Source organism: Lissotriton helveticus, chromosome 5_1 (assembly GCF_964261635.1).
Source record: "Lissotriton helveticus chromosome 5_1, aLisHel1.1, whole genome shotgun sequence".
NCBI classification, from domain to species: Eukaryota; Metazoa; Chordata; class Amphibia; order Caudata; family Salamandridae; genus Lissotriton; species Lissotriton helveticus.
The window spans coordinates 1,773,741,455-1,773,762,398 of record NC_136065.1 but is presented as its reverse complement, the minus strand read 5'-3'; the positions used below and the strand labels follow the sequence as shown (position 1 = coordinate 1,773,762,398).

The 20,944-nt window shown below is 52.0% G+C and overlaps 1 protein-coding gene across 1 annotated transcript in view; it reads right to left on the bottom strand.

Annotated features, from left to right (window-relative positions):
* LOC144752806 (parathyroid hormone/parathyroid hormone-related peptide receptor-like) overlaps window positions 1-20,944 on the bottom strand; it is a 334,785-nt gene that overhangs the window by 74,920 nt on the left and 238,921 nt on the right. The window contains exon 6 of the mRNA XM_078640656.1: window positions 15,363-15,457. Coding sequence (XP_078496782.1) covers window positions 15,363-15,457 — 95 coding nt within the window. The remainder of the gene's footprint in view (window positions 1-15,362; window positions 15,458-20,944) is intronic.

The following is a 20,944-nucleotide window of genomic DNA, read 5'->3' as shown; positions in this document are numbered from 1 at the left end:
TGTTTCAGGGTTTTTCCGGGTCGTTATAGGGGCAAGAATCGATGCCCTGGGTGCGGCTGGTCTCCCAGCTATGCCCCGGACCCTCAACCAAATACAGATATTGTCGGCGTGAAGTATTCTTATTTGCTTTTAAATACTAGATTGGTATCCAGGCACGCGTTGGATATTTACGACCTTTTGGCGACGGAAAAGCCGCTCTGTCTGATGTTGACGGAGACTTGGCTGGGAGAATCCTCGAACCCTATATAGCTATAGCTATTCCCCCTGACTACAACATTTTCAGGCAGGATAGATTGAAGGGGAGGGGTGGCGGAGTGGCAGTGGTGGTGAATAAATGCGCTATATGCGTGACTCTACCTATGGAGGGCATTACAGGGTCTGAATCCCTTGCCTTTTCTATCACACTGGCGCCTCATCAATCCTTTAAAGGCCTTTTAGTTTATAGGCCACCGGGACCGGCTGGTACCTTTTTTGATGAGCTCCAGTCGGCTATCTCGGTGTTGGCCTTGAAAGCGGAACACTGTATTTTGGCCGGGGATTTCAATTTTCATATGGACGAGCGATTGGACCCTGACACAATTAGACTGCTTGATATTACGGCTCCTCTTGGCTTTGTCCCTCATCTTCTTGGACCTACGCACGATAAGGGCCATACTTTAGATCAGGTCTTCTCCACGTCCCCCTTGGAGGGGACGGCTCTCTTACCAGTGCTTTGGTCAGACCATAGATTGGTCAAATTTCAGATCCGAGGCACTTTGAAAACATCTAGTTCCGCTCCTAAACAGCAGGGACGTGCCCCTAGGGCGTATCACCGGGTGACGCCAGACATGCTAGCGCAGGCTGTTTTGGACCATCCTTGTCCGCTCTCGGGAGATCTAGAGAGGGACGTAGACTCCCTGCAAGCATGGCTATTGGATAGGCTAAACGATCTAGCCCCAGTGATGGCCCCCCGATTAACATCTAAGCGGGTCTCGGCTCCTTGGTTTACTGCTGCGCTGTCGGTTTCTCGACGGCAGTGCAAGGTAGCTGAAAGAGCCTGGCGGGCACAGTACGACCCTGAGGCAAGGCTTACCTATAGGACTGCGGTCAAAACTTATCATCGGGATATCCTCAGGGAGAAAAAAGGCTATCTTGCAAGGAGGATTGAGGCTGCTTCCAATTCCTGTAAAGAGATCTTTACAATCGTCAGGGAATTTACGGCCCCTCGATCTAATGCTACTCAGGCTGCTCCCTCTGAGTCCTTAGCTTCTGATCTTGCAAACTTTTTTACTAACAAGATAAAGCTGATCCAAGATACCTTTCCTCGGGTGGCGGCTGTTGTTTCAGCCAGTCCCGAAGATGGATCAGCGTTTCAGGCCCCTACGGGTCCAGTCTTGGCAGCCTTTCCACCTGTTTCAGTTCCTGCTTCACTGGCATTTATGGGCAATCTTAAATCGGGGTCACCTCTTGACCCATGCCCTGCCAAATTTCTGGTAAAAATGGCGGAAGTCATAAACCCGCTGGTGAACCCGCTCTTGAACCTCTCTCTGAGGCAGGGTGTGGTTCCACAGGCCTGGAAGAAGGCAATGGTCATCCCTTTGCTTAAGAAGCCTGGCCTCGATTCGGAAGTCCTGGCCAATTATAGGCCTATTTCTCTCCTCCCTGCACTCACGAAGATTCTGGAGAAGCATGTGCATATTGTGCTCTCCAATTTTTTGGAGTCTCATAATGTACTGCACTCTACTCAATCTGGCTTCCGCCCCAATTTAAGCACCGAGACGGCGCTGTTGGAGGTGTCTGAAGCCATTAAAGAGGCACTGGACTCAGGAGGTAAAGCCATGCTTGTCATGCTGGATTTGTCGGCGGCCTTTGACACCGTCCCCCACGAGGGTCTCCTCGCCAGACTTTATGACATCGGTCTGAGGGGGACGGTGTACAACTGGTTTGGGTCATTTCTGGCTGGCCGCCGACAAACGGTCTGGGCCTCATCCAGCTCGGCCGTGATGCCGCCATTGGGAGTCGGAGTTCCGCAGGGTTCTGTGTTGAGCCCGACTCTTTTTAACATCTTTATGACCCCGTTGGCGGCATTGGCTGAGTCCTTTAGGGCCCAGATCGTATCCTATGCCAATGATACCCATCTCCTCTTTTTGTGTAGGAAAGGAGAAGATTTTGATGGAGAGAGTATCCGTGAATGCCTTGGGGCTGTTTTTAAATGGTTCCAGCTGAACAACCTCAAATGCAACTCAGATAAATCTGAGGTACTCTTCTTCGGCTGTCCTTCCGACCCGGATTGGCAGGCATGGTGGCCTGAAGATATGTTCCCTCCGTCTTGCTCCTCCCAGTTGGTTAAGAACTTGGGGGTCAAGATAGATAAGGGTCTGACGTTAAGATCTCAGATCCTTGGTCTGACGGGAACATGCTTCGGCCTCCTCAAGATGCTCTGGAAGTTTTTGCCTTTACTTTCAGAGGAGCACAGGAAGACGACAGTGCAGGCCCTGATTGGTTCAAGACCGGACTATTCCAACGTCCTCTATCTGGGCCTGCCGGAATATCTTTTGCAGCGGCTGCAGGTCGTTCAGAACTCGGCTGCGAGGGCGATCTATGGCCTAAGCAGGCGAGTCAGTGCTGTTAGCCTTTTGCAGTCGCTCCATTGGCTGCCTATCCGGAAGCGGATAGTTTTTAAGGCCTTGACCTTGGCCCATAAGGCTCTCATGCTGCGGGAGCACAGTATCTCCAAAGGAGACTCGCCTTTTACCACCCGGCCGATCTCTAAGATCTGAATCTCTATTTCTTGCGGTGGTCCCGCAAGTGAAAAGGGCTCCTATTGGAGGGCGCTCCTTTGGGTTGTTAGCACCACAGCTTTGGAACACTTTGCCTCTGGCTCTTCGTGGTGCCACTAATTTGTTTTCCTTCAGGAAGGGCCTTAAAACTTGGCTTTTTGCCCTCTAGGCTATTTCACTCAGTTTTACTATTCTGTAATTTGTGTTCTTGTTGGTTGTGTTGTGTTTACCTTGATTCAGGTTTTCAATAAAGCGCCGGGACACTCTTTTTGAGTAGCAGTGCGCTATAAAAGACAATATATATAACATAACATAGGGCAACTCCATAGCATGTGCAAAAATCCCGCCCCCAGCTCGCTACACCTAGGGCACAGATTATCATTACGATGAAAAAAACTGTTAATCAGCTCGGGCGTGAAGTAAGCCCTATGGACGATGAATAGCTGGATTTGGCGTAACCGCATGTTTCTAGGGATACCCACGGGACTTTTAAATATCCTTTCCCACTCCTTATCCACCAGTGACTGCCCCAGGTCCAGCTCCCATTTGCGCCGGAGTGGATCTAAGCTGAAAGCCGCATGTGCCCGCAACGATGCCGTAAACCAGCGGACCAGGTGCCTGCCTCTCCCCATGACGTGCAGATATTACATGGTTAGATGCTGACTGGGCTCCGCGGTCACATCCCCCCATTTGGCAGTCAACCTCCCTATCAGGAAACGATGTGTTAAAAAAAAAAAAACAGGTGGGAGCCCCTCTGTCACCAGGGTCTCGTATGGTATGAGCTCACCATCCTGGTATAAATCTCCGAGCATGCGAACATCGGGAAACAACCTTTACAACGCAACTTTTACAATGCACTACCATTACAACAAAACTTTTACAACGCAACATCCATTACATCGCAGCCATTACAACGCAACCATTACAACACCTGACACTACAACGCATACCTCTACAACGCATGTCATTACAACGCATACCATTACAGCGCATAACATTACAATGCATAGTACCCTTACACTATCCAACACTTACCCTACTGTTGCACCCCCTGGAGTTAGAATAGTAATTTTTACCCCTACACTATCCAACACTTACCCTACTGTTGCACCCCCCTGGAGTTAGAATAGTAATTTTTACCTCTACACTATCCAATACTTACCATACATGCAATGTAATGTTATGCGTTGTAATGGTATGCGTTGTAAAGGTAGTATGCGTTGTAATGGAATGTGTTGTAAAGGTAGTTTTTAAAAATTTGTTGTAATGGCATGCATTGTAATGGAATGCGTTGTAATGGACGTTGCATTGTAAAAAATGCGTTGTAAAGGTGTGCGTTGTAAAAGTATGCGTTGTAACGTCATACATCCGCGAATATCAGCCTTCCACCATTCCGCAAGCACAGGAGCCGTAAGCACCCCTCCTCCACTGGGGGATCCCCCCAGCGGTATTGCAGGTGGGTAAGTGACAATATTTTTGGTGAGATATAGAGCCCTCCGATAGCATTTGTATGCCACCGCTAAGAGGAGCGGCGTCGGCCGTGCAACGGTAGTGGCAGGTAAGAGTCAGGTTATTCGTTCCTGCGAGTACAGCGGCACTGTTGGGGCCGTATCGTCCCGACCCCTGTCTGCCAGCCAGCGAGCGACCCATTGCAGCTGAGCGGCAAGGTAGTAGTGTTTGAAACAAGGAGCAGCTAGGCTTCCCTGATCCGTCGGTAGATATAACTTCTCTAGTGCCAGTCTATGCCGAGCGGTGCCCCAGATAAAGTCCCTCAACATCTTAGTGAGCATGTTAAAAAAGGCCACCGGAATAAACAGGGGCAAATTAACAAAGTAGTACAGGAGACGAGGGAGCATGACCATTTTGGCGAGTGCTCCAGAAGCGCACCTGCGATTTTAGTGCCGTGACGGCCCTTCCCAGGTTCCCATTGAACAGATCAGTTGGTTGACGGTAGATCTGTATCCCCAGGTAACGGAAGGTACCCTCCTTCCATTGGACCCGTGTACTGCCAAGAAATTACCCCGGGTCAGTGTTCCCCTCTCCAAAAGAGTAAAGACAGGATAAATCCGCATTCACTCTGAGCCCTGAGAAGTTGGCGAAGGTCTGCAGCAGTTGAGCCAGCTGTCCAGGTATGTGCCCCACGTCCCTCACATACACCAACAGGTCATCAGCATAGAGCGACACTTGGTGGACCGCGTCCCCCAACGGTATGCCATCCCCTAGAGTCGCACGTATAGCAACAGCTAGGGGGATGGCACAGTAACGGGGACAGGGGGCACCCATGCCTGGTGCCGCGACCCACTGGTGTAGCATCAGAGACGTAGGAGCCCAGCGTTACTCGGACTGTGGGGTTTTTGTATAGTAGTTCGACCATTTGGAGGAACGCAATGTCCAACCCGTATCGGAGCAGCACCGCCAACAGGTAGCCCCATTCTAGGCAATCAAATGTCTTCTCCAGGTCGAGGATGAGACATCCCGCTCGGGGCCACTCATGCGTGGCCTCGGCTGCCACCCGAAAGTACCTCCGTAGGTTCAGTGACGTGCACCTCGCAGGGACGAACCCATTCTGGTCAGCATGGACTAGGTGGGGGACCACTGGTGCCAACCGTTCCGCCAATACTTTTGCGAGTATTTTATAATCTACAATAAGCATCGCCAGGGGTCTATATTATCCTAAAGCTGTGGGGTCTCTTTCTGATTTAGGCAGAGAGACCAGGTATGCCTCCAGCATCGAAGGGGGTAATAACCCCTCCTCGACCACTGTGCTATATAACGTATAAAGTAATGGCGTCAGGGACTCACAGTATGCTTTGTAGTACTCAGCAGGTAAGCCGTCCGGCCCTGGCGTCTTTCCAGACGCCATGGACTTGATCGTCTCCCCAATTTCCTCCAAGGAGAGAGGCTCATTAAGTGCCTCCTTATGTTCCTCTGGGGCTGTGGGCAGTTGGATAGAGTCCAAGAATCTCTCCAGGATATGCCTGGGGCCAATTCCTCTGCTCTGTACAGTTGCGTGTAGTGATGGTAGGGCTCGGTGGATCTTGCGCTGCGTATACACCAGCGTCCCCTCCGCCGCGCGAAGTGCTCCTATCGGGGCACGGCTTGCCTCCTGCCTTAGCAGCCAGGCCAATAGGCGGCCCGCTCTATCAGCCCTGGCGTGGGTTTGGGCCGTGTGCACCGTGTAATTGTGACCTCGCAGAAGTTCCAGAAGCTCCGCGTGCTGAGCACGGAGGTCCCCCAGACGGCATGTATGTCTGCCCCCCCCCCCTTCTCCTTCACATTCACATTGTAATAGCTCGGCTTCTATTTGCGAGGCTGATAGCATCTTACGTATAGTCTACGTGGCTCCCAGGCAGTGTCCCCTGACAGCCACTTTGTGGGCGTCCCATTCAACTAGTGCGTTGCTCGCCGTCCCTTCGTTAATATCAAAATATGTTAGAATAGCCGTTCCCAGGCAAGAGCGAAACTCTAAGTCTGCCAGTGCGCACGGCTGGAGTCGCCATGTGGGTACAGGCGGACGGTCCGCCTCCCAGCTGATCTGGAACCACAGGAGGTCCTGGACAACCTCAGGAAGGGTATGGATAATAACAAACATCAGGCGCTGGTACTCCTCGATCTCTCCGCCGCCTTTGACACGGTGGACCACACTATCTTATTGTCCCGTGTCAAGGCGGCTGGAATTGAGGGTTCAGCCCTGATCTGGCTTTCCTCCTTCCTGAGGGACCGCACCCAGGCGGTTCGGCTAGGAGACTTCACGACCACTCCACTGCCTGTCACCTGTGGTGTTCCCCAGGGCTCCTCTCTTTCCCCTCTACTATTCAATCTTTATATCTCTCCTCTTATTTTCGCTCTTCAGCAGCTGGAGGTCACCGTGTACAATTATGCCGATGACCTCCAGCTCATCTTTGACCTGTCTTCTTCTCCTCTCTCTGTTTCCAACTTCCAGTCTTCCATGACATTCATCAGGGACTGGATGAACCACAACCATCTCAAATTGAACCCGGATAAAACCGAGTTGGTTCTCACCGGTGGTTCTTCCAGTCCCTGGAATTCTCTCTTCTGGCCCCCCTCTCTTGGTCCCTCCCCCACTCCTTCAACCTCGGTCAAAACACTGGGTGTTAAAATGAACAACCAGCTCACCCTTCAATCACAAATCAGCGCAGTAGTCTCCTCCTGCTTCCTCACCCTCCGAACCATCCGCACTGTTTCCCGTTTTTTCCCCCCCAGGCACTCAAGTTGATCATGGCCGCACTGGTGATATCGCGGCTGGACTATGCCAATGCCCTCTACAACGGCATCCCAGCATACAGCCTACGGAGGCTCCAGATGGTCCAGAACCAGGCGGCCCGGTTGGTCTTTGGTCTCCCACGATATCATCACTCCACACCGCTCCTCAGGGAGCTTCACTGGCTTCCTGTTAAGGAACGTTCCCTTTTTAAGACCGGCTGCATGGTCTTCCAGGCCCGCCAAGGCACTGCCCCTGCCTTCATCTCCTCGTTAATAAAAGAATACGTCCCCACTAGAGAGCTTCGCTCTTCTTCCAAATCTCTCCTTCAAATCCCACGTTTCAAACGTAAAAAGTGGGGTGGAACCAACTTTTCTACCTTAGCCCCAACGTTCTGGAACTCCCTTCCTGATCACCTTCGTTCTGCCACCCACTATCTTTCTTTTCGTAAAGACCTAAAAACGTTCCTTTTCAAACAGGCCTTCTCCGTGTAATCTCCCTTCTTCTCTACGACAGGTTAATTTTGCCTCAGTTGCCGAACTCCCCACTAGCGCCAAGAAACCGTACGGTGCACGCTGCGCTCTATAAATGTTTTAAATTAGAAATTAGAAATTAGGAGGTTATGATCGGAGTGCATCTGCCCCAGTTATTCTGATTGCGCAATAAGCGGGAGCAAAGGCTGGGAACCCACCATCCTGTCTAACCGGGCATGCAAATCGTGGACTGCTGAATAATAGGAATATATTGGGTGGAGAATGCGTCACAAGTCTTGTAGCGCCCAGTTAGATAGCCAGTCCCCAAGCGCCTGTGCATGGGACACCGCTGTTGTCACGCGGAGAGGGGGAAAAGATCTGTCCAAGTGAACATCCAGCACCATATTAAAATCCCCGCCAAGCAGCCAAACTAGCCCAGCATAGGGGGTCAAGACCTGTGACAGCTGTGTTAGAATGGACTGCTGGTCTACATTAGGGGCATATGCCGATCCTAGCAACATCACTTGACCGTTCCATTTCCCCCGCACAAGGGTGTACCTGCATTCCCGATCCACTACCACCTCTTTACAGATGAAAGGATTGCCTGCTCATACCCAGATCAGTGTACCCCGCGCATGCACTGAAAAGATAGTGCCATATATTTGCCCTCTCCAACGCCCGTGAAGCCGGTCAAGATCAGTCTGGGTCATGTGTGTTTCCTGCAAAAGGGCGATACCCACTGAGTGCCGCTGGAGGTAGGAAAAGATAGAGTAACGCTTTGAAGGTTTGTGCATGCCACGTATATTCCAGGTCACGATATTAGTACGTGTCATTGTTAATCTGTTAAGTCAGTCGCGGATTGGGGCGTGGGGCTGCACCAGGGAGTCAGTACCATGGTCTGAGGAGAGCATATCAGTGTGCTGCAATGTAAACAACATAACTTCACACAATATAACGAATTGGGCGTATCCACGGAGGGGCATCCGTCCAAACCTCAGAAACAACAGTCAATTGTGAGCTAGTCCAGTACAGTGCCTAGTGGGGTGCGTGTGGTGATGATGGTTTATCTGCACTATTCCCTATTATGCCTCCGGTGTATACAGGAGGTGCATCAATGTGTTGTGATCTAGGCTAGCGCGCAGGTCCGGTGTGGGTCACGGTAGAGCGCCCGTGGCTCCAGGTGAACGCAGTGTCAAGCATCGCACACCCCTCCCGCGTTCGGTAGGCTGTCCCCTGGTGTTGCGCATGCGCCTCTGTAGGCCTTGAAGGCACCCCTAGTGCGCAGTGTAGCTTAACAACACATGCAGAGAAATAGGAAAAAACAGAACAAATCAAATGTCTACTTGCGTAAGTTGACCATGTCTAAGCCTAGCACAGCTTCATAATATCACATAATCTGGTCAACAGTGGGCGAAGTTGATGAGCCACTAGTTCCCGGAGCACTTCGTATATAGGCCTCCATGCGGTCGCTGCTATTTACAGTCCCAAGGGTTTCCACCGCCTTTTAGAACTTCCCGGCGTTCCATCCTGATTTTCTCCGGACTGGGCACTACTGGGCCTGGCCTTGCAGACTGGCGCGTCTCTCGCCGCCTTCGTCATTGGGGTCTCCTCTCTGTCAGATTGCGTGTATCCGAACCCGGAAGTCGTGTTCCTGTCCACAGGCCCGACTGCTCCAGCCAATCCCACACTTCCGCTGGGGAGTCGAAGAATCGGGTCCCCTCTTTCGCGACCACTCTCAGCCGGGCTGCGAACAGCAGGGAGTACGGCAACTCCAGCTCCCTAAGTTGACGCTTCACCGCCATGTAGTTGCTTCTGCGCCGCTTCACAGTTGTGGTGTAGTCCAGGAAGAACATGACTCGACTGCTTCCCACATTCAGATCACATGACTTCCGTGTTTCGCGCAGCACCACATCCCTATCCCGGTAATTGAGGAGTTTGATTCGACAATCGGCCGAATGTGAACGGTGTCATGCTCCTGTGGCGGACTTCATGCATCTAGCATGGCGGTGCCCGGGAATACAAAGATTCTGGGAAAGCATATTTGCTGAGATGAGCGTGATACTGGAAATGGAGTTAGCCCCGGACCCAACATTGGCATTATTGGGCCATTCCAGAGGTTTACCAGTTGCAGTTAGACGGTTGGCTGACATGGGCATGCTAATGGCCAGGCGAGTGGTGGCTATATGCTGGATGAGGGGGCCTCTCCCCACGGCCAAGAGATGGACGCATGATATGCTGTACTGCTGCACACAGTCTGAACATTATAGCGAGCTACTGCCTCTCACGAGTCACCCGAAGAACTTTTGGGGCTTATACCAAACACATCTGAGGGCTAGAGCTGCAGAGAAAGAGTCCAATGAAGAGGGGGTAGAGGAGGACACACAGATAGACATGAATTTCTCAGTGGGAGAAGACTGAGTTCCGTGGCGCACAGACTCTGGCTATGAGCGCGGGAAACTGACTAATCTTACGATGAGTGGGTAGAGATGGTGGGGCAACAGGCCGATTGCACAACAGAGCATGGCTGGGCCCTCAGGAGTCTCCAGCACACGGGCGAGTGGAACAACTTGCGATTATTACATCAAACATCCGAAACGGCAATTTCACTGGCGTAAAACTCACAATAAGGCAAGGAGGACTGGGGGGGGAGTGGGGTGGGTATGGGGACGAGGGGGAGGGGGAGTTAGAAGTTTGTATAGTTAGAAGTAGTTTTAGAACTAAGGGATTACGCATCCACGCGAGATACTGGTAGAGATACCTTTAGGGGGAAGAGAAGAGGTCTAGTTGCACATGGAGATGTCAATAATTGGGAACACCAGGGTAGGTTAACTACACTGATAGCGAACAGGTACCAAGTATGCTCCACGCCGCTGGACCCCCGGGTTGTCGGCAACTAGGCTGTGTACCCCAAGATTGAACGTGAAATCGACCTGATATTGTCTGTTGCCAGCCTCCGGGTTGTAGGCTGCGAGCTGTGTAGGATGCTGAAGAGAACAATAAAGGTTTTTGAAAAGTAAAAATAAAAATAAAAAAAATAAAAAAATAATTGAGGAGTTTGAAAAGGAACGGGCAGGGCCTGGCTCCCAGCCTGGGCTTCTGCGCCGGCACCCTGTGCGCTCTCTCCACAACAAACTGCTGCGATAACGCCCCCTGGGGCAATAGATCGAGCAGCCAGTGCTCTATGTACTGTTCCGGGTGTCAGCCTTCCTCCGCCTCTGGAATGCCCACCATCCGAATGTTGTTGCGGCGAGAGCGCCCTTCCGTATCGTCTATTCGGTCTTCAAGCGCATGGACCCGGTCAATCATGTCTTGTAGTGCTGCGGTGTGACTCTTGGTGACGGGCTGAAGCTCTCGGATTGCTTGGACATGTACCGCAACCTTCTCGGCCAGCTTACGATGATCTGCGTGGAGGACGGTAAAATCCGATGTGACCGTATCAATCCTTGTTTCCAGAGACTCCTTGGTCAATCCTTTCTACTGCTGCAAGCACAGAATCCATCTTGGCCACGAGAGCCGCCGCCTGTGGTTCTATGTCTCCACCGTGGCACGCTTGTGGGGGGGTCCAGACTCCCTGCACGTGTCTGTCCTTGCTGCGACTTGTCTCGCAATCGGCCCATCACGAGTTGTTGTGCCGTTGGCATTCGCAGGCAGCCCGCAGGGTGTGGGAGCTCCACCAGCAGCAGGCTACTGAACTAGGGCCCCCGGGGGGACGCTGGGCCCACCTGCAGTCAAAAATTCTTCGTGCCACTTGGCTAGCAGAGCATTCAGTGGACAATCCCACCTCTGGGTGACGTAGTGAATTCTACGGCCAGTTTCTCTGTGATCAGGCTGCCTGTCCCCGTGATTGGGAGAAAAACGCCCACGTCTCGCCAGCCACCGGTACCGGGAGTGTCACCTGCAGGCTGCAACGTGTAATCTGCTCCCCCCCCCCCGCGGTGCAGGGATTCCCTCGGTCCTCCTCACTCGCCCAGGGGTGCCTCACTCCTGTCCCCACAGCTCTAGTGCACTCTTTTTTGTGATCACTTGTGTATTTCACTATTAGTGTCTGATGTATTCAGCACAGCGCGGCACAGCCTTGCTATCAACACCAGGTAGATGCCCGTCTGTCTTACTGGAGGCCACTGAGTCACTGGACACTGCTCCCCTGGAGTATCTCTGTCGCGCGCCGTACAGTATCTTTTAAGCTGCGCCTGGTAGAGCTCCGGCCTTCCCCTCCGTATTAATACCGCCAGCTTGTGTTCCACAGGGGTCACGCTCTTTGCCCCACAAGTAGGAGCCGCTCGCCTGGCAGTACACCAGCCTGTCTGGTAGTCGGCAGTGGCTGGGCTCCCCTGTTGCTCTGTGGGGGCCCAGCACCGTCAGCGAAGTGCCTCGTAGTACCACTTGTCGTACTTCTCACCGCCCTGTGGGGCCCCTGGCGGCTGCACCGTCACCAGCTCCTCATTGGCCACAGTACCGGGGTCCACAGATAGGGCGCCTGTGGCACCTGCAGCCCGCGCAGGAGATGTAAATGTAAATGTAATTGAGCTTATATAGCGCACAGCTACCCGCAGTGGGTTTCCCGGCGCTTGCTTAGGGAACCCTTCCTGGTATTCCCCTGTGAGATAGCAGGGTATCCACAAGGTGAAAGTCAGGCATCCCGCCGCGAGGGGCCATTGTGGAGATTAAGCAAACTATTGCCCAGAGTCGCAGAGTGTGAACCCATGAGTCGAGGAGGAACCGGGGCGAGAATTATCGAGTCCGTGGAATTTTTAGCCCAAGACCCCGCCGAGGCGGGGAATTGAACCCTGGTCCAGGACCGATCTCAGCTTCCGGGTCTGCTGCCTCTAAACCCTGAGCCACACTTCTCCACATATCCTGGGATGGGCGCAAACAGGGGTATACTACCACGGCCACAGCACCCGCCCCCTTGGGCGTTGCAAACTCTAGCACCGGGCCCTCACGTCGCCTGCAGTCCCCGGCGCATCTATCCTGTGTCTGCCCTTCTTCACCCATCTCAGCACACCAGCAGCGGGCACGAGGGTCACTGCAGCAGGGGGCCCAATCTCCTAATAACAGGGAGCTCCCCTGTGTCCTTTTATGCCCCCAGAAGCATTGTATTGTGGGCCTCGCTTAGCCTCGACTCGCAGGGCCTCGGGAGACAACAGGTCCTTTCTTGTGATGACACCTCAGAACTTCACAGTGCCAGCGGCACTCATCCACCAGCCCCACACAGCCCACAGCGCCTGGAGTCCCAGGTGGAGTGCTCGCAGCACTGAGCAACGTTTGTGGCGGGCGGGCGAGGACAAGAGCACACTGCCGCCTCCACAGTGCTCAACCGCCCGGCAGCCCCAAGCACCAGCACAAGGGGCCTGTATCCGCTACTTAGCCTCCGTTGTCTCACGTGGTCGCACTCGGTTACACACCCGCGCCTCCTTACTTGTCGCTTTCACCACTAGGGACTCCGCAGTAGGGCGCTGGCACTCCCGAGGCTGAAAAGCGCTTCCACCTTCAAAACACACCGACGTCGTGGGCTCCACTGTAATCACCGGGCGAACATCTCACAACATGGCGCCATTTCCTCACACAAAATGTCTGCGCGTTAGCAGGGTTGCGCGCTTGTCATCCGTGGTATTTCACTGTCAATCTCTCAATACAGCCCTCCGCGGAGGCAGCACGCCCTCCGGTAGCCAGACTCGGGCAGCAGCGTCGCAGATGGCACATCCAGGAGAAGTTTCAAGGATAATAGGGGATCAGTGGACGGAGCACTAGCAAATTGCGTCCACAATGTTGCCCGGTTGGCCACGCCCCCCCACAAGGAGGTTACTTTAGTGCAGTAATCCCAGTGTACTGGGACACCAGGGAAACACAACAATACAAGGATGTTACTTTAGTGTAGTAATCCCAGTGCCCTTAGACGCCAGAGGAACACAACAATACAAGGAAGTTACTTTAGTGCAGTAATCCCAATGCCCTGGGATGCTGGAGGAACACAACAATACAAGGAAGTTACTTTAGTGCAATAATCCCAGTGCTAATGTAACTGCCTAGTATTGTTGTGCTCCTTGGGAGTGCCAAGGCACTGGGATTACTTCACTAAAGTAACTTCCTTGTATTGTTGTGTTCCTCCTGCTTCCCAGGGCACTGAGATTACTGCACTAAAGTAACTTCCTTGTATTGTTGTATTCCGCTTGCTTCCTAGAGCACTGGGTTTATTGCACTAAAGTAACTTCCTTGTATTGTTGTGTTCCTCCGGCGTTCAAGGGCACTGGGATTACTGCACTAAAGGAACGTCCTTGTACTGCTATGTTCCTCTGGCGTCGCAGAGCATTGGGATCACTGCACTAAAGTAACTTCCTTGTATTGTTGTGCTCCTCTAACATCCCAGGGTACTGGGATTACGTCACTAAAGTAGTGTCCTTGTATTGTTGTGTTCCTACTGCATCCCAGGGCACTGGGATAACTGCACTAAAGTAACTTCATTGTATTATTGTACTCCCTCGGGTCCCAGGACACTGGGATTACTGCACTAAAGTAACTTCCTTGTATTGCTGTGTTCCTACGGCATCCCACGGCTCTGGGATTACTGCACTAAAGTAACTTTCTTGAAATGTTGTGTGCCTCCGGGGTCCAAGGCCACTGGGATTAATGCGCGAAAGTAACCTCCTTGTATTGTTGTTCTCCGTGCGCGTCCCAGGGCACTGGGATTACTTCACAAGGAAGTTACTTTACTGCAGTAATCCCAATGTCCTGGGATGCCAGAGGAGCACAACAATATGTGGACGTTACTTTAGTGCAGTAATCGCAGTGCCTTTGGACGCCGGAGGAACGCAATAGAAGAAAGTTAATTTAGTGCAGTAATCCCAGGGACCTGGGACGCAGGAGGAACACAACAATACAAGGAAGTTACTTTAATGCTGTAATCCCAGTGCTTTGGAACGCCGGAGGAACACAACAATACAAGGAAGTTACTTTAATGCAGTAATCCCAGTGCCCTGGGACACAGGAGGAACACAACATTAACCACTGCAGAGGTAAGCATGCTAGTATGGGGACTGAGGCCTTTACCCTCCAGAGTGCAAAGCAAGTTAGTAATATTAGAATATCCCATATGCACATCCGAATGCAAAGCATGCTGGAAATATCCCAGGATACCATTTGCAGGTAATGTCTTTCATGCCATTTGCCCCACAGAGTGAAGTGCATGCTTGAACCCAGACACTAAGGGGCAGATTTACAATAAGTGGCGCATCCCTGCATTTTAGCAGGGATACGCCACTTATTGTGCGCCATGCCTCCGCCACCATGGATGTGCCGCATTTGGAATGCGGCGCACCATGGGGCAAAAATGGCACAGATGTGTCACGCATCTGTGCCGTAAAAGTGGCGCATTGCTGGAGTTGCGTCACAAGCGTGACGCAGCTGAAGCAATGCTCTGGGGGGCCCTATCTTAATAATGCTGAGTCAATCCTTACGCCTGCTTCAAGCAGGCGCAGGGTTTTGATGCAGCATGGGCCCCAAAGTGACTGAGTGAAATCTTATAGATTTCACTCAGCCACTTTTAGGAGGCGTTCCTGCGCCGGAACGCCCCCCCCCCCCCCCCTGCACAGGAACGCCTCCTTCTGGCGCCGGACTTTACAATGTGCTCCATCTCCCAGATGCATCACGTTGTAAATACCCCGCACCATGGCGCATTTTTTGCGCCGCTGCTGCGTCACAAAAGTGATGCAACGGCGGCGTAAAAGAGGCGCAAGGGGCTTGTAAATCTGCCCCTAAATGCTAAGAATTCCAACAGGATATATAATCAGATGTGCATGGGTTTACTAGCAAGGTGAGTTAAGCACACATCGGTAGCCTGTCTGCCATCACTGACATTTCCTGGATAGTGATGAAAAGTAGAAAAGAAGTGATTCTGATAACATTCCTTACTTGAAATAGCAGAGAATGCAAACAGCCACAAACAGGGATGCGAGCGAGATGGAGTAGCCGACCGTGTAAATCAGATGCAGGCGGTCGAATACCTTCTGAAAGAAAAGAAAATACAGGTTTTAATTAACGTGCAGCCCTTTTTATGCGCACTCAGAGCCTGAATGCTATACACAGGCATCTCATTTAACTGGACAATGCAATGAGTGGGAAGAGAAAGCTGACACCACGCATCCATGTCTGCTCTCTGACACCAACCTGGAGGACTGTCGGGTTAAATTAATTCACTTTACGCAATGGAGACGTATAAAAAAACGCTTGGCAGTGCAGCTCATCATAATAATGCAAAGTAGGAGAACACCCACAGCCCTGGGATTTTGTTTCTTATTTACATATTTCTCAATTTACAATTCCATCCCGGATACAGTAGGTAATTTACGGTAAATTCGTTTTCAAGGTGGGAATGGTTTGCAAATGCCTGCAAAAGTCGTGGGGCTGTGAGGGAAGGGCTATCTTCGACGTGCAGAATATTTTCACTGTTGAAAATAAAAACATTTGACAGTGCAAACAAACTGCTGCAAATAATGTACATGAGCATAAAGCACACCATTTACAACTACGCCTGCTACAATGCTTTCGCATGAGAGAAACTTAAAATTACCTAACAAAAGAATTCCAGAACTTCTCTTGCACTAACAAATACAAATGGAACCCTCGAATATGTTAATAATTATTGCGTATTTGCTTATTTCATCAACATTAATTCAAATGTTATTTTCTTGAAAATAAGTCACTGCAATAATTGCATCTAATTATAAACAGGCATGTGCAGTACTGTTGCAGTACTTGAAAATATGCGTGCTGAATCTGAACTGGTTCTGAGAGTTTGGCAATATAGGTACCCTCAGACATGGGTTTGGGAGTTTACAACAATAATGATTATAGAAGTGGTGTTTCAACATGGTTTTATTTTTCTCTACTTTTTTGTTCACTGAATGAAACTGGCATTCGCACTCCATTTGCTCTTTTCTATCTAAACGAGCGCAATTTCGGTTTGCAAATCTACACAAGCTCAAAACGCATTGTACCCACTAGCTGAGATTGGAGGGAACATTTTGACGATTGGCCCCTCTATGTCTGTTTTGGGCACGGAGGGCCAGATGTAGGTAAATGAGAAATACCGATTTCTTTTTTTTTTGATAATCAATTTTATTGAAAGTTTTAGGAACAAGCAAATTCATTGGTAGCAAATCACACATCACAGTTAAAACACATCTCCTCATTGACGTGAACAAAGGTAAAGGAGGCCCCCCCTGAGTGGGTGCGTCAATCCCCAGACAACGCAATTGCATAATATGACTTGGACCTTAACAGTGGTATTAAACCGAACCATTTGCACCACACTTTACCGAATAGTTCCAGACTGCCCCGGGCCTCAAAGAGAGACTCCTCCTGTACCCCACACCAATCCACCTCCCTCCTCCATTTCCGCACCGTTGGTGCCGCTGCCTGGGACGAGTACGCTGCTATGTCTCGTTTTGCTACCATCACTACTGTGCCCAGGAAACGCTTGTCAGCCCTGGAGCAATCTAAGCCATTGAATACCCCCAACAGCAAGCGCCTCTGGTCATGGGGGACCTCCCACCCCAGGGCCCGCGTGAGCTCGAGCTCCACCCCCCTCCAGAACGGCGCCAAGGCCGGGCACTGCCACACCATATGGTAAAAATCCACTAGAGTAGAGGCACAGCGCGCGCACGCTGGGGATGCTCTCATGCCGGCTCAGAAGAGACGCGCCGGAGTGAGGTACGCTGCGTGAAGGTAGTAAAGCTGGACCAGGCGTAACTTAGAGGATGTAGTCAGGGTTTTGGGTGCCATAAGGGCGTCCCGCCAGTCCGCTTCTTCTAGAGGACCCACCCACCCCTCCCATCGCTCCTGAACCGGTCAAGAGATGTAGGGCTGTTGTTCACCAGAGCTTGGTATATTCGGGACACCCCGTCCCCCCCCCACCCCAGGTTCCCCATCATCACCTGGGCCTCCAGGGGGCTGAATTCCGGGAGAGAGGTGGGTGTTGGGATGTGCGTGTAGAGAGCATGTAGGAGTTGTAGGTATTTATAGAATTGGGAGTGGAGAAGGGTGTGCCGGTGTTGTAGGTCAGCAAAGGATCACATGTGGTCTCCCACCCACACGTCTCCAAGCAGCGAGACCCCCACAGGGTCCCAGCGGCGGAACCCCTCGAAGGACGAAACCTCTCTCAGCCAGGCACCATTCCATAACGGCGTCTGTCTAGTAAGCCTCCGGTCCCATTGCACATAACGGAGGGCAGTACACCAGGCCGTGAGCAACGTCCTGGTGACTGGGGGCAAGGCCTGCGGCACTGGTCAGCCGTATAGGAACCCCTGGATCTGTGCAAATTCCATGGTACTGAGTTCCACCCGATAAGCTGGGTCGGACCAGCCGCCCGCAAACCAGTCGTGGATCACGATGAGTCTCGTAGCCAAGTAGTAGAGGTGGAGATTAGTGACTTCCATACCTCCGTCAAAGGGTGGAATACGACAGTGTGCCAGGGACATTCGCGACTGCCCGCCTCCCAACAGAAACCGGGTGAGTGTGCCGTCTAGTTCCCGGAACCAGCTACCTGGAAGGTGGATCGTGGTATTCTGCAAAATGTAAAGAAAGCGGGGGAGAATGATCATTTTAAAAAGTGCGCCCCTGCCCAGTGGGTTAAGGGGGAGGGACTGCCAGATCTTGAGGTCAGCATTCATCCAAGCGACCAGGGGAGCAACGTTTAGGGCCCATTCAAGCTCCGGCAGGAGAGTGACCCACACGCTCAGGTATTTGAATGATTGCCTCCGGAGGGGACTCACCACCTGCCAATCAAAACACGCCCAAGAGGGGTATAGAGGGACCAAGGTTGATTTCGCCGGGTTAAGTCAGAGCCCCGAGACCCGCTCAAACGCCGAGAGGGCCTCCAGGCATCTAGGGCCGGAGTGGTCCGGATCCGCCAGGTAGAGCAGAACGTAGTCTGCATAGAGAGCAATCTTATCGACCTGGCTCAGGTCCCATGCCCATCCCTGGATGAGAGGGTCCTGACGGATCAGCGCCACCAGGGGCTCCATCACCAGCGCAAATAAAAGCGGTGAGAGCGGGCAACCCTGACGGGTGCCTCTCCGGATAGGAAATGGTTCGGAAAGCTCACCATTAATGAGGACGCAGGCTCTAGGGCTACTATAAAGGACCCTGATCAGGCGGCGGAAGGGAAGACCAAAGCCCATCCTCTCCAGTACATCCCCCAGGTACCCCCAGTCCACCGTGTCAAAAGCTTTCTCAAAGTCGGCGAGAAGCAACGCCAGAAACGGGGACAGCCGATGACGGTGGGCCATTGCCAGGTGGAGGCGGTGAATACAGTGACGGGTGCCCCTGGCGGGCATAAACCCACATTGATCAGGGTGGACCAAGTCCTGCAGGAGGGGCCGGAGTCGCTGAGCTATCACAGTAGCGAAGATCTTGATCTCTGTGTTGACCAGTAAAGAATTGGCTTGGTATTTTGGTCTGCCCTGTTCCCATGATGCACTGGGCCAGGGTCAGACTAATTTGCATGTAGCCAGGTTCTGAACTGGGATGGTGCGGTGAGCTAAAAAACGGTGATGGATCAAGCCCTGATCTTGTGACTGGGTAGGAGTGTTCTGCTTAATTCAGATACTCTGTCCATCACCACCCCCTTTTGAATCGTTTTGGCCACCACAAGTGTGGAAGGGTATGCTCAGATGTGAGTCCCTTGCTCACTGCACCATCAGGATTCAAGCAAGCCGGGCCAAAGACGGCTGTAATGCCAGAAACCGGACCCGGAAGCTTGTTTCCTTTCCAGTAAAGAATTGGCTTGGTAGTTTGGTCTGCCCTGTTCCCATGATGCACTGGGCCAGTGTGAGAAGTTGGCCTGATGTGCAGTGTTCACTATTCTAGTGATCACTATATATCAGTCCAAACAACCCTTATTGATGATTGGTTGTAAGTCAACCTTATAGACCAGCTATCCTAGTAGCATGGATACGAGCAGTCTAAGGCTAAGACTCTAGAGGGCGTGTTAAGCCAGCTGTTTTACCATCACATTACCCCTTGAACACCCAGTGAAAGGACACCACACAAGTGTTATGAAAATAAACAATGTATTTATTAGAATCACAACAACCCTGTACTCTTTATGAGGACAGGGTGCTAAGCACACAACAAAACTCTTATGAAAATACTTAAGTTAGCACGATATACACAAATGCCCGAGGGGCACGAAAAACCATATACTCTAAAAGTGGAATGCGAAATTACTAGCAGGTAAGTACAGTACTAATAGGCTTTGGAATCGCTAGGGCTTGACTAGGGAATCGTTAGATTACTTCTAGGAGACCTAGGGGACTCGGGTGCAGAGTGTGCACTCTCACGCGGGATGCGGGACAAAGTCTATGGAGGCTAGATTTCACAAAGTTAGTGTTCACGGGCGAACCCGACCTGGTAGGAAGAAAACGACAGTGGATCCTGACCCTAGGATAGTGAGGCTATGCTGGGACACCGAGGTGCCGAAGTTACCTAGCCCAGGGGCTGCAGCTGCATAGGTCTGAAAAGACGTCGGGAATCTCGTTGCCGGACCAGGAGCCTGGAAGAAGGAAGTTGCTGGCAGGCGACCAGTGAAGAAAAGTTCGATGGACCCAAGCCTGGATCAAGGAAGAAGGAAACCTGAAAGCAGAGGGGACCAAGTTCTTGAATCACTAGCCAGTGATTAAGTGGGCACCAGGATGGCACCGGGCGAAGTCACCGCAGTCAGGTGAGTGGGCGCTGCTGGGCTCTGCAGTCTCTCGGACCAGGAGGCGTTGTCGGCGACCAGGATGGAGGTGCGAGCTGTCCCACGAAGGTTGTTGCTGTCGACGTCGCTGGACCCAGGATTGGGCAACAAGTCTTGGCAAATGCAAGGTCCACGCGGTGGACCTAAAATGGCGTCTTAGCCGGACCAGGAGGGTCCAGGGTACTTCTCCGATGGAGGGAAGCAAGGGCCAGTCTGGAGCAACCAGACTAGCAGCAGTGATGTCGTCGGGCGTCGTTCAGAAGGCCACAAGCCAGCAGGCTAGTAGCCAAACAACGCGGTGAGCAGCAAAAAGCAGAAGGGCCCCACGCAGATCGTGGAGATGCTGGGAGGCTGCACTTCGGTGCTGGAGCTGCTCAGGGTCGGGGCTTCTCGGACCCCAAAGCACTCACCAGGAAATTACTCGGCGGGCTTGCTGTGCAGAAGTCGTGCAGTCTTGAAGATGGCCGGTCCCTCGAGGTCTCGTCACACCCACGAATCTCAGCGTGACTGATGATGTAGGTAGAGGTCAGAGGTGCCAGGGAAGCCGGTTCTCGTCGAGCTGGGCAGTCTTGATCCGGCGGAGAGACTTGCAGCAGACCGCAGTGTTCTTAAGATGGTGCCTGCGGATGCAGGGTGACTACTCCTTAGTCACAAGGGAGAAATCTTAGGAAGAAGTCTTGAGTTCCTTTCGTGGAAAGTAGTTTCAGGATTCAAAGATGATCTGTTCTGGAAGGGGGCCAGTTCCTACCTTTAT